The sequence below is a fragment of the Acanthopagrus latus genome, chromosome 21 (genome assembly GCF_904848185.1).
Source record: "Acanthopagrus latus isolate v.2019 chromosome 21, fAcaLat1.1, whole genome shotgun sequence".
Taxonomy (NCBI): domain Eukaryota; kingdom Metazoa; phylum Chordata; class Actinopteri; order Spariformes; family Sparidae; genus Acanthopagrus; species Acanthopagrus latus.
Genome location: NC_051059.1, coordinates 11,922,367 through 11,935,322, shown reverse-complemented (window position 1 = coordinate 11,935,322; position 12,956 = coordinate 11,922,367). Strand labels below are relative to the sequence as shown.

At 40.8% G+C, this 12,956-nt stretch overlaps 1 protein-coding gene across 11 annotated transcripts; it reads left to right on the top strand.

Moving 5' to 3' along the window:
- The first annotated feature begins 743 nt into the window (after positions 1–743).
- Positions 744–12,646, top strand: fubp1 (far upstream element (FUSE) binding protein 1). Of its 11 annotated transcripts, XR_005072088.1 has the most exons (23): positions 747–905; positions 1,324–1,447; positions 1,833–1,883; positions 2,652–2,687; positions 2,858–2,894; positions 2,990–3,036; positions 3,147–3,218; positions 3,319–3,376; positions 3,467–3,629; positions 3,953–4,051; positions 4,245–4,352; positions 4,440–4,542; positions 4,823–5,062; positions 5,229–5,389; positions 5,473–5,624; positions 6,061–6,137; positions 6,265–6,390; positions 6,718–6,792; positions 7,205–7,267; positions 7,594–7,626; positions 9,193–9,350; positions 9,586–11,498; positions 12,021–12,646. XR_005072088.1 is itself a non-coding variant. In XM_037083532.1 (22 exons), exons 1-22 carry the CDS (start codon positions 813–815, stop codon positions 9,453–9,455), a joined length of 2,067 nt encoding a protein of 688 aa, XP_036939427.1. In that variant the 5' UTR covers positions 745–812; the 3' UTR covers positions 9,456–9,579. The 11 variants fall into 11 exon arrangements, 10 of the variants coding, with proteins under 10 accessions (XP_036939429.1, XP_036939427.1, XP_036939424.1 ...); XM_037083532.1 differs by lacking the exons at positions 9,586–11,498; positions 12,021–12,646 and adding an exon at positions 9,432–9,579 and having other exon boundaries at positions 745–905; positions 1,324–1,414; XM_037083529.1 differs by lacking the exons at positions 9,586–11,498; positions 12,021–12,646 and adding an exon at positions 9,432–9,579 and having other exon boundaries at positions 745–905.
- The last annotated feature ends 310 nt before the right edge of the window (positions 12,647–12,956 follow it).

Below are 12,956 nucleotides of genomic sequence, written 5' to 3'. Positions count from 1 at the left end.
GGGCTTTAAAGGCACAGGAGCTAAAACAGACAGAGGAGGAAGACAGTGCCGCAGCATCGGGCAGTGTGAGAAAACTGATGTGTTTTTTGAGCACTCAAGCATCAAAACTTTTTAAAGAGTTAGGAAAAGGTTGCTAACATTCCTATTTCACAAATCAAAACCATTGTTCAGCCAGGTTTGACAAACAATATGGAACTGTGGTAAGAAATTCAAATCAGTTTTGTATCTGTAATAACAAACATGAGAAAAGGGGATTGATGCAGTGACAGATACAACCAATTTCTTGTTGAACCAACCATAAAGGGTATTTTTCTTAGCTAAATATGATGAATTGCTGCACGATAATTCAATTGTAAGTAATAAATCTGACATTCTGTTCATCATGTATGATTACTTTGGCTTTTCTGTAGATTTTGAGTCTAATAAATATATACGCATTAATGATGTTTAATGACAAATGCAGCAATTTGGTCTTCATTAAAACCCCATGGAAGCTCCACCCGGCATGGCGAGAGACCAAACTGTTCCTTGTGGTGCGTAATCCCGCGAGAAATCCTTCAAGAGCGAATTTAAAATGACACGTCAAATTATTAGTAAACCCCGAACCTAAGTCCTACCCCTGTTTTAATAAAACATAGAAACATTACGGCTGGATTTGCAACTGAAATGCTGCAATTCTGGCGCAATCGTAGTTCTAAGGAAACTGTTTTGACAGTTATCGCGAGACGTAATTTGACCGCGAGTTTTCCCATCCACATCCTGCGAATGTAACCCGCCATCTTGTCGTACCGAGGAGGAGAACAGCAGAAGATATGGCTGACTACAGCAGCGTGGCTCCCCCGTCCTCTAACGCCGGTGGTGGTATGAACGACGCTTTTAAAGACGCTCTCCAGCGAGCACGACAGGTAAGAAGATTATTAGCGCAATTATTATGAAAATAATTTCGAAGTCGGGACCAAAAATCGAGTTTCTCTGCTTTCTACCGTAACATACGGAATCGCGGCAGGCTATGCTATGCTAAGCTAACGAAGAATGACTTGCTAACGTTACGCCACACTGCAAAAAGCGAAAGCAGATGTGATCACAGAAGCGATCCTTGCTGTGTGTGTTGATTCAATTGAACAAAACATCAGGTATTGTAAAACCAAAGCTTCGTATTGTTTGTGGATCAGTGTGGAAGTGGAAGTATTCGCCCTCCTTTGTTGGTCCCGACTTCCGGGCAGAAGTGCAGGCCGCAGACAGCGTGCATGCTAAAACGCAGCAAACCTGACCAGCCAAGAAAGCACCAGAGTCGATGTTTAAGTTTAATGTTGTGTGTTTCAGATTGCAGCGAAAATCGGTGGTGATGGCGTTGCGGCACCCCAAACAAATGAGTTTGGCTACGGAGGCCAGAAAAGGCCCCTGGAGGACGCTGGTGGGTATTTTCCCATGCCTAACCTGAATATCGGTCAGTGACTCAAATCGATTCAATGCAAGTCTTGATAGTTGATGCTTGCCTGTGTGTGTTAGCAGATACTAAAATGTATTTTCTTAAATTATCTTAACAAAATTAAATGTACAGTAACTATTTTCATGTAAACGTTAATTTTATCCAGTATGGAAACTAACCATACAATCAGTTAATTTGTACGTTATTTTGCTCAGTTACAGCCTGTGCAGATTGTTATTAGTGCATGTCTGTAGAAGTGAATGATATTTTCACTGTCTGTTGTCGAATATATAGCTATGAAAATGTATCAGTTGGCGTCGCGATATGTGATAACATGATTTAATGTATGTATATTACATACAATATATATATTGGGGAAGTGATAGGCATTTTGTCTCAATAGACAATCTTAATCAAGAAGATACAGACTGGGACAGGATTCAGTATAAACCAGGTGAGAGAATAAGATGAAATGAAACAAACAAGGCTAAAGGCAAAATAATTTGGATGCAGTTAATGTGTACGGTCTGTGATGAAAACTCATGCACCACGCTGAGAAGCTGATGTATAACCCCAACCCTAAACTTATCTGAGACCAGAACACATACAGAGACCACGATTTTCACAGTCACATCAATTACATGACAACAGTACATTAGATCATTTTAAGAAACCTCAGAGGCAGAAGGTCTTGATTGCATACCACTTACCACTGACTTTCCAGTGTAAAGAGGCAAATCTAGGCAGAAATCATGAAGGCCAAAACAGCAGTCCTACATTAAGTCACCCCTCCCCCATCATGTTTGGTCATGTTTAGAGTTTAGTTTGTGGTGCAGTTGAATTGAATTATGCAAAACGCAGAGCCTTGTCCCAGGTTCTGTATGCCTGAAAAGATTTGCACGGCAGCGAAGCAGTTATACTGCACCACAAACAACCTCAGCCTCTGAAGGCAAATAGACAAACCCCTTTTGAGCATTTTCAACAAAAACGACAATTATAATCTTAATGGAGGTAAGACTTGCTGTAGGCCTGTTGAGTTTGACTGCAATAAACTGGCAATTGAGAGTACATCTCAGCTCTGTATTTCAACACCATTTGCCTTAACCGTTTATATTTCAGGCATTGTTGATGATATATTTTAAGACTGAAGAACATTATTGCTAATGTGATTATCAGTATAATGACAGATACTTATGCTTGTTATTATGTTCTGTTGTTACAGACCAACCAGAGACAAAGAAAGTGGCTACAAATGATGGTACGTGACCTCATGAAATAGTTGGAGTTAAATATGTAATTTTTGATGATTCTCTACGGAAAGTAAAAAGCCCAAAGAGAAGCACGAATCACAGATTTGGTGCCTGGGTTTAACTTTTATTTGCTGTATACTTTCCCTCCTCATGCAATGTCTTTTCCCTGCTTCCCCAGCCTTTTCAGCGATGGGAGGAATGGGTGGCCCCCCAAGGTGAATACAGTCAATCAAGTTACATTGAGTATTTCTTCCTACCACTTTTGACTGTTTGAAAGAAAGCTGACCTTGATTTGTTATGTTGTTTTCAGGTCAATATCAGAGGAATTTAAGGTTCCAGATGGCATGGTTGGATTCAGTAAGTGGTTAGGGTTAGGGTTAACACTTAACAGTGAGAAATGGTTCAGTAATGTCTATATTAAACGCTTGGAGGTCACGCTTTTTTTTTTTTTTTTTTTTTTAATATAGTCATTGGAAGAGGAGGTGAACAAATATCACGCCTGCAACAGGAATCTGGTTGTAAAATACAGATTGCACCTGGTAAGATCTGTTGCTGATATTGTGGATGTCACTGATGCCAAGAAATTATCGTTCTTTATTGTTGAGGGATTGCAATAACAGTTTTTTTTCTGTGTTATAGACAGTGGAGGAATGCCAGATAGGTCAGTGACGCTAACAGGAGGACCAGAGTCCATCCAGTGAGTTTGTTTTTAATTTAAATCTCAGTTTTAAAGATTGTGTTTTCTGTTGGTTTTCAATCCTCAGTGATGATTTTTTTCACCCATCAGGAGTGCAAAGAGGCTACTAACAGAGATAGTTGAAAAGGGGCGACCGGCTCCAGCGTTCCATAACAACGACGGCCCAGGAATGACTGTCCAGGAGATTATGGTCCCTGCTTCTAAGGCTGGACTCGTCATTGGAAAGGGAGGAGAAACCATCAAAAGCCTTCAGGTCAGTGTCAATTAGTGTTAGTGAGTACCAGTGTTTCGTGGCCATTGGATGCAGGACCCATTTGGCCTATGCACATCTGATTGCATGTTTTTGGTTCTTACGTAATGCAAAGTAATGTTGATGCAGTTCATGTGTATGGTCTGTGATGAAAACTCATGCACCACGCTGAGAAGCTGATGTATAACCCCAACCCTAAACTTATCTGAGACCTGAACACGTACAAAGATGATAGAGAGACCAGTTTGTACAGTCATCGATTATGATGACTGTAAAACATGAGAATATTGATTATAGTTTGGTATTTGGTTTGTTTTAAACAACAGGAAAGAGCTGGAGTTAAGATGGTCATGATCCAAGATGGACCCCAAAACACAGGTGCAGACAAGCCACTCCGCATTTCGGGGGAGCCCTTCAAAGTTCAGGTGAGTCCTGTCCCATGTGACCGTTGCAATTGCAACATTATAGCAGTTCATGATGAAATAAAACATTCTGTGAGCTAGCTCTGCTTTCATTTCTTCCCCAGAGCCCAAATGCTCTCTTACATGCCTCATTATTTGTCTCCATGGAGATCAGTGGAGTAGTGCTCTGATTAAATGTGCGTTCTTTTCTCTTTAGCAAGCCAAAGAGATGGTGATGGAGCTGATCCGAGATCAAGGCTTCAGGGAGCAGAGGGGGGAATATGGTTCACGAGTTGGGGGAGGCGGAGGAGGAGATAGCTTGGATGTGAGCATTTGAGAAAAATGTAATTTATCAATTTAAATTCAAGGGTGTGAATTTGTTTAAACTTGGTGTGTGCTTTCTTTCATTTAGGTCCCTGTCCCCCGGTTTGCAGTAGGAATTGTGATTGGCAGAAATGGAGAGATGATCAAGAAAATACAGAATGACACAGGCGTCAGGATTCAGTTTAAACCAGGTGAGATATTATGAAGACAATCTGAGCAACGGCCATTGTTAAGCAAAGTAATGTGGATGTGGTTCATGTTTACGGTCTGTGATGAAAACACATGCACCACGCTGAGAAGCTGATGTATGACCCTAACCCTAAACTTATCTGAGACCTGAAAACGTACAAAGATGTTGGACAGACCATAGTTTAACAGTCATTAATTTCAAGACAATGGTGCATGGGTTTAATTTAATCCCAGCAAGAAGAAGTCTTAATAGTCTGTAATAGTCCTCTTTTCTCCCTACAGACGATGGCAGCACACCGGACAGGATAGCACAGATCATGGGTCCCCCTGACCAGGCGCAGCATGCAGCAGAAATTATTTCAGATTTGCTGAGGAGCGTCCAGGCCGGTGGGCCTCCAGGACATGGTGGTGGCAGAGGCCGTGGTCGTGGGCAGGGGAACTGGAACATGGGCCCCCCTGGTGGCCTGCAGGAGTTTACCTTCACTGTTCCGACCATGAAGACTGGCCTTATCATTGGAAAAGGTAAGTGACCCATCAGTAGCAGGATTCCAATTTGTTGAAGGCTGGGCAATATTCAAGCAAATCCAGAGTAGAAAACGACAGGAATCGGGGGCGAATGTCACTTTACAGAACACTGAGTGGGCAAAATGAGAAGCATTTGAGTAGATGTTTTTTCTGAACTCCTCAGGTGGTGAGACAATCAAGGGCATCAGCCAGCAGTCTGGAGCCAGGATCGAGCTGCAGAGGAACCCTCCTCCCAACGCTGATCCCAACATCAAGATGTTCACAGTCCGCGGTTCCCCTCAACAGATTGACTACGCCAGGCAGCTGGTGGAGGAGAAAATTGGGGTAAGAAGTCAGGAGGATTACATTTGATAAACACGTATGTATGCAGACTTAAGCTAGTTTACCAGGAGTGCTTATGTTTTTAGGGACCAGTCACTCCAATGGGTGGCCCACACGGACCCCCTGGTCCACATGGAGGTCCAGGCCCCCATGGTCCTCCTGGACCCCCTGGACCCCCTGGTGCTCCCATGGGCCCGTACAACCCTGGCCCATACAACCAGGGACCTCCAGGACCTCAGTAAGTGTAGTGTGTTATTTGTTATAACTCATTTGTAAAGCGATATGGTCTTAGGGTAACATGATAATATATCTCAATACTGAAAAAAGAAATCTTTAAAATCATTTATAAATGGTCATTGGTGCTTTTCTCAAAGAAATTATACAATGAGGTTATGGTTTACATAACCATCAGTAATGTAGATGTAATGACTAATAACTAAAGGCAAGTATCAAAACAAATAGAACAATCTGGTCAGTACTGACACAACATCAATTTACTGTAATGCAGCTTTTAAAACAAGGAGAAGACTTATTCTAATATTGTTATCCAAAGTCTAAGACGATGGATAGTCTTGTGATGCCAATATAATATCCACATTTGTCAAGCTCTGACTTTGACAAGTGTAAAGTTGCGCAAAGCTGATGGATTTTTTTTTTCTATTTTCTTTCATTAGTGGTCCACCTGCGCCTTACCAGCCTCAGGGATGGGGCAATGGTTACCCACACTGGCAACAGGGACAGCCTGATCCAAGTGAGTGTCTGCTACCATTTTGACAGAAAATTTAAAAGCTCTTCTAAAAGCATGATTTTTATGTTTGGGCCAAACTCTTTTTTTTCTCGGCCTTCGTTTGGTAACCAAACTTCTTGGTTGTGTCCAGATAAAGCAGTAGCTGATGCCAACGCGGCGGCGTGGGCAGCCTACTACGCTCAGTACAGCCAGCAGCCACAGGCTCCCATGACCCCGACGAGTGGAGCCCCCGGCACAACTCAAACCAACGGCCAAGGTAACTGAAGTGTTTCTGAATCAGTGCCCGCTGCAGGAACTGTTTAGGGGAGTGTAGTGCAGTGTAGCCTACTAGCTTAACTTTAGTAGACATGTCGTATGCTCATGTCTTTGTGGTGTCGGTAACAGGAAACAAGTTGGTTTCACCTTGAAAATGACTTTGCTTTTGCAGAGCACCTTCTTTTTTTTCTTTTTAAACTTTTTTATATTACTCCAGGGACAGGATAGTTTTCCTCCACCATCCCTAGGCTGACAGCTCGACCCAGGCAGGTGGAGGACAAACTGCTGAGAATGATTCACTAATTACAAGTACCGTTCTTTTTAACAGGTGACCCACAGGCTGCAGGTCAGAGTGGACAGGCAGATTACTCCAAGGCCTGGGAGGAATATTACAAGAAAATGGGTATATGAACGTAGCTTCAGTGTACACCTATTAACACAAGACAGTCTAAACAGCCACTGGGCATTCAATCGGCTTCTTTTTCAGGTCTGGGTATTTTTCAGTACTGCTGGCCTGCTGTGGATCGTTTTCAGTGTGCATCCACTTGGTTTCACATTTAACGCCCGTGCTGTTTAGACTGCAACACTTTTGACTATCTACAGGACTGAGCTGTCGACACAGAACCACCTTTTTTGAGCTTAGAGTAGTTTATTCTCTAGATTATGTCAGGGTCTTTCCATGTGCCATGAATGTCTTATTACTACTGAATGTGTGTAGAGTTAAATGATGCAATGAGTAGGGTCAGTAATGTCAGTTTGTTTCTAATTTCATTCAGCACTTGGATGCATTGACACATTTTCCCTTCTCTTTGCAGGTCAACAGAGTCAACAACCTCAGGACTACACAAAAGCCTGGGAGGAGTATTACAAAAAACAAGGTGGGTACTTGTCAGATCAGATTTTAAGCCAGGGTCGCACTTAATTCATTTTACTTCCTCATATCAAATTTTCTGTGTAAAACTACTGTGAAGGGTGTATTAGGTAATAACAGAGGTGGGGTATACATTTAAATTTTTCTGTGCATTTGTTAAAACATCAAATACATAAAACAGTTGATCATGTTCATGATGAAAACACAATCAGTAGTTGGAGCTGGAGCTATAGTTCATTTTGGAGCCTGTTAGATATATTTGTGGCCCGATATTATCGGCTGATATTGTGTTGTCTGATATGCGCCGATATTAAAACTTCCTTTTTTTTACAGAGCATAATGCAGAAAAAGATGCTTGGGATAATGGTAATTAAATTCCTAGTGAAGTTTATTGTTTCAATGCACTGTTACTTTGGTCAAAAATATCCTGCCTCCATTTCGAACACCTTTGTCACAAACAACCACATTTGCAATATTTGTCTTAACATCATGAAGTTTGAGTAAAAAAAAAAAATGTAAATAACATTGATGTGAGGCAAATGATTGCAGGAATGAAGTGTGATCCTGGTGTTAAGAACCCGGGGTATTTTGATTTTTTAGATTTGATTCATAACTGTCTAGACATTAGCTGGAAATGGGAATATCCCCACCAAATAGGCAAATTAGTTTTGGACAGTTTGTAAGCAGGGTCCAAAATTAGCACCTGTCACTTCCCAAACACTAGAGAGATCCATGTTGGCTGACAAAATAAACTAGGTTTGTCACCATTTATGGGTATTGAAAATTATCATATGTTTGACCATTTTCCTTATCAACTCGAAGTGTGATCCTGATGTTAAGAGCTGAGGGTGCTAGATATGTTGGTCAGTAATTGGTAGACTGGAGCAGGAATCAACCCAACTAGGAAAAAAGAACATGATGGAGGTATGTTCAAAAGAAGAGATGGGTGGTTTTATGGCAGTAATGAAACTATAATGAGTAGCTGTGTTTGCAGCAGGTTATTTTTAATTATTAATGACATACTTTGTATGTTAAGAGGCCTGTTTGTTTGCCTTTTTTAAGATGGGGTGTTACTGTGAGGGGCAGTCAAAATTGCAAGTCATTGTTTAAGCTTTTAATGTTAAATAATGTATCGCCTTTTCTTTGAGGAAAAAAAAATTATGAAGTTACCCATCTGACAAAAAAATATCTAGCATAAACTGGATGATAAACATTTTTATGTCTAATACAATAGAAAATATAAAGTTCATTAGATTCAGATCTGTATTTGGCTCTGTATCAGTGTACCCACCCACGGTAACCAGACACCTTAATACCTAACATGTTTTGGGTTTTGTTCATCCGTGAACATCCTCGCATTGCTCCCTACAAAATAGATGAAAATGCAAAAAATTCCCTACTTTGCAATATTTAAGAAAATGTGAAAGTATTGCAGAGCCGCACCAAAAGTAAATAGGGTCTATTATGGGCTGAGATCCATCCTCCATCCAGGTTTGGTGGAAATCTGTTTGGTAATTTTTATGTAAATGGACACTGGTGACAACATTACACCTTTGGTGCAGGTGCAAAATAAGGTTTCTGAGGTAGAGTGGTGTTCTGTGTACATGAATGTATTACATGTTGAAGGGCGGCTGTGCTCAACCAGCAGCCCTCTGTAGTAGAGAAGCTGCTCTCCCAGCTGCCCAACAGAAAGGCAGAAGGTTTCTGACCCGTCACCCAGAGAAAGTGGTGCTGGGTTCGTTCACCTTCTTATACCTGTCAATCACCAGCTCAGATTTTTAACTGAAATAACTGCTGAAACTTTGTGAATGTTTAATTAGTTGGGATATATGTATAGCTAGTTAATGGTCCACATTGAAGTAAACATCTGTAAACGTTTCCATAGAGGACTTGCCAGTGTACCAATAGACTCTCTCTGTTTTTCCCCTCCAGGTCAAGCGGCCCCTCAGGCCCCAGCAGCAGCTGCAGCCTCCCAGCCTGGAGGCCAGCCGGACTACAGCGCTGCCTGGGCGGAGTACTACCGCCAGCAGGCCGCTTACTACGGCACAGCCAACCCTCAACAGATGGGTGCAGCACCACAAGCCCCTCAGGTACACCCCTGCTAAGAATCTGCCCTCCACATCCACTGAATACTCAGTTGTTTTGTGTCCTAACCCGCTTTCACTCCGCAGGTTTTACAGGGTTCCAGTGACTGAAGCAGCTTTACACACTTAACCAAAACTGTTTTCTCCCTATACAGGATTTTAACTTTTTAATTTTGGGAAGCTGAGTCCACTGTTTCTGCTGTTAACATGCAATGTATCTTCTATGTATTTTTTTGCACAGGGCCAGTAATGTGAAGTGGACATAAAGTAAATGCTACATTGTCGAAACAAAATCCTTTGTTAAATGTTTGGATGCAGACGCCTTGATGAAGATCTTAAATTTCCTTGGTTTGAAAGTGTTTCACATAGATGGCAGATTTCCCGGCGAGCACGTCCTCTTTCATTTTTTTTCTTTTTGTTTTTGTTTTTCTTGTAAATGCTTTGTTTTTAGTGAGGTAATTATACATATGGTCATTCCAGCCCTGTATCTACATTAAATGTGGTTAGAACTCATGTTTATTAAACTGTAGACATTACCATGTAAATCATCTCAGTTTTAAAAATGCTATTGCCTGTTGTGTTTTTGCAATAAAACAAACTGAAACCTCCTGTGTTGGTAAGTTGGGGTGGTTTGAAACCAAAGGGGTTGAGATGAAATTCTGTATGTTTTTGTTTTACTGGGGGAAAAATTTAAAAACGCAGGCCATGTTTTGGTTTTATTGTCCAAAAAGGTTCACTCAAAGTTGTGCTGTCCTGTCTCTCTCCAACTGTCTATAAGGCTCTTAGAAACATTATGTGCGTGCGATGATCCCGAGTGATTTCAGACCAACAACCGTCCTTGTTGATAGACGTATATATTTTTCACACCTGTTTCCTGACATTGCTCTGACTGTAGCAGTAGACAGATTGTTTGTCATAAGAAAGCTGATAGGTATCTCTGTACCGTGCATTAACTGCGTTGCTGTGGCGCCCTTCTTAATTTTGCCTGGTTTGCTGACATTGTTGAGGTAGTATGCACTGTATTTTGCCTTGATAGACACTTCCTCCTCCACAGGCGAGTTTAGAAAAGTGGTAAGCAAGTATTTTTCTTAACGTGGTTGCAAGAAATGTTGCATATTTTTAGTGTTACATCTATATTTTTTTTTTGCTGTTCTTTCTCCAGGACAGTCAGGTAAAAATTGCCACTGTATCGAAAAATGCATTGAAAAGTTTGTCTTGCCCGTTTTGAAATTGCGAACTAACTCTCATGTATAAATTTGTTTTTTAAAAGAATGTTTTTTTAATATAAAAACATTGCAAAAGTCGTTTTGCTGTGCCCACTCTGTTAGTGTTTATCCAATATAAGAAGATAGATGTTGTAGGGTCGAGGGTGGCTAAGCAGTCGTCATCCATCAGTTGAGCCCTCCTATACTGTAAGTACAAAACTGTGACTGACTATGAGAGATACCCGCCTATTTTTGATGCATTATAAACTGCAAACGATGTAGTATTTTTGTCAAATATTGCCATTTCCCCCCCCTGTCTCTGGGTAAGTATGAAATGTTCTGAGGAGAGGAATAATAGTCCTTTAGTCACATGTTTCTGAGACTTGTCTTGACTTTGACTCCATAAAACTCAGTCTTTGAATCTTCACAGTATGTTGATGCTCTGTAGATTGTTTGTGTAGGTAGTTGGATTTTCTTAACTGAGGGTTTGAATGTCAGCACTCTGTTACACTGTTGGTAGGAACTGTGTAAGGATGTCCATGTGGGTTCTCTTTTGCGTTTTTTGAATTCCTTGATCTGCTAAGTGCCATTGTCTAGTCGAGACTGTTTTTTTTTTTGTTTTTTTAATGCCATTTATTGCAAAATATTGCTTAGAACAAGTCCTCCTGCATAACTCCAGTGTAGCATGCTTAGGTTTCTGCTGTTTATTACTTTAATGTCCTATATGAGCATGTGGAATGCTAGTAGTGGAAGTGCTTCTGACTAGTTCAGTATTGATTCTGACATTTTCTGAATGAGCACTGTTGTAAAAGGCTGTTAATTTCTAAGACTTAAAAAAAAAAAAGAATTATTTGACTGCATTGTTCACTGATGGCAAACAGTGCAATATATCTGATCTTTGCAGTGTCGTCCCAGACCTTGCACCTTAGGTTCTGCTGCAATAACACAGGTAAGCGAAACCTAAGGAAACCAGTGTTTTTGTCCAGTGACATGACCGATTGATTATACATGCAAACGAAATGCTTACCTGTGTCTTTAACATGCCTCAATGCATTCATGCCTAGTCGTAAAGCTATGTCCAGGATCTCTAAGCCCTTTAAGATGACCTGCTTTCATGAATGAACTGCATGATATGAGCTGTATGACTTGTTACCGAGAAAAAGTGGTTGAATAGGCTCACTGAGGAAATGTTGTCATTGTCGTATGTGCTCAATATTTGATACTAGCCTTAATTTTGCATCCTGGTAAGTCTGACTGACATGAAATCGATGCTCTAGACAACTCTGATTCTGGTTTATTCAACTGCATGCCATGCAAACTGCTGTCAGAAGTTAGCAATGTGCTCAACAGTTAGGTCAAAATGGTGAAATACATGAATATATTTCTTAATTTCTGTCGTGGTGTGAATCTGCCCTCAAGTGCAGTGCAAACCTACTATTGAAACGCTGCTGCCTTCACTTCTCGCTCACAGTGTTGGAGGATGCTGCAAGCTTAGGTCATAGAATCAGGCCCTGTCGTAGTTTGTCCCCAAAATGGAGGAATCCTTTGAGTCATTCCCACTGCTGAACGTAGACCGTTCAAGAGCTCCAGTGATAAGGTAAAAACAGCAACGCAATGAAATTTAAATTCTGTGATTGCAAACTGTTGGTCAGATACATGTTTTTCAGCTCGGACTGACTGTTTTTATTGTCTGATGGTTTATAATCGCTTCAATGCCTTTCATCAGTAACTGTTAGTCAGTCAGTAGGAATGTGCTTTAGAAAGTTGGATGAGGACAGGAACTAATGAACTTTCAATCACATATGCACTTTTATTGGCAGTAAATCTGGGGTTATCAGTTTAAAATCACATCTCTGTAGTTTTAAAGGGTCACTTATTGTTTGAGGCTGTTCACTCTGTACATGTAAGATGCTCAGTGTTTCAACACAGAGGTCGTGGGGGTGTAGAAGACTTAACAAGGAGCATGCCTTAGAGGTAAAAAGGTTTCATGTGTTGTGTATATTATCAAAGCTATTGGTTTTTGTTTTCTGAATTAACTGTTCTGATTTTTTGAAATGTTGCCATGTTCATTAATAAAGTTGTAACAAACAAACTAGACTAATATACACGAGTTTTATTTTAAACTGTAGAGGGTGACACAAACTTTATGCCTCTGCAATAGCCATGGCTGGAGGCATTGAGGATATTTCTTTAAACGTTGGTACATATGTGCACTGGAGGATGAACTGCTAACAGTTGGTCAATGTTGCTGTGACCTAATTGCATCCTGTTCTTTTGAACATGTCTAAAAAAAAAATGTGGAGTGACTGTCTTCAGATTTTTCCTTAGAATTCTGACTTAAATTCTCAGAAGCTGAAATCCTCCAAAAAAGGTTCTGGCCATTATTCAGTGCCATAGCTTAGGAGCA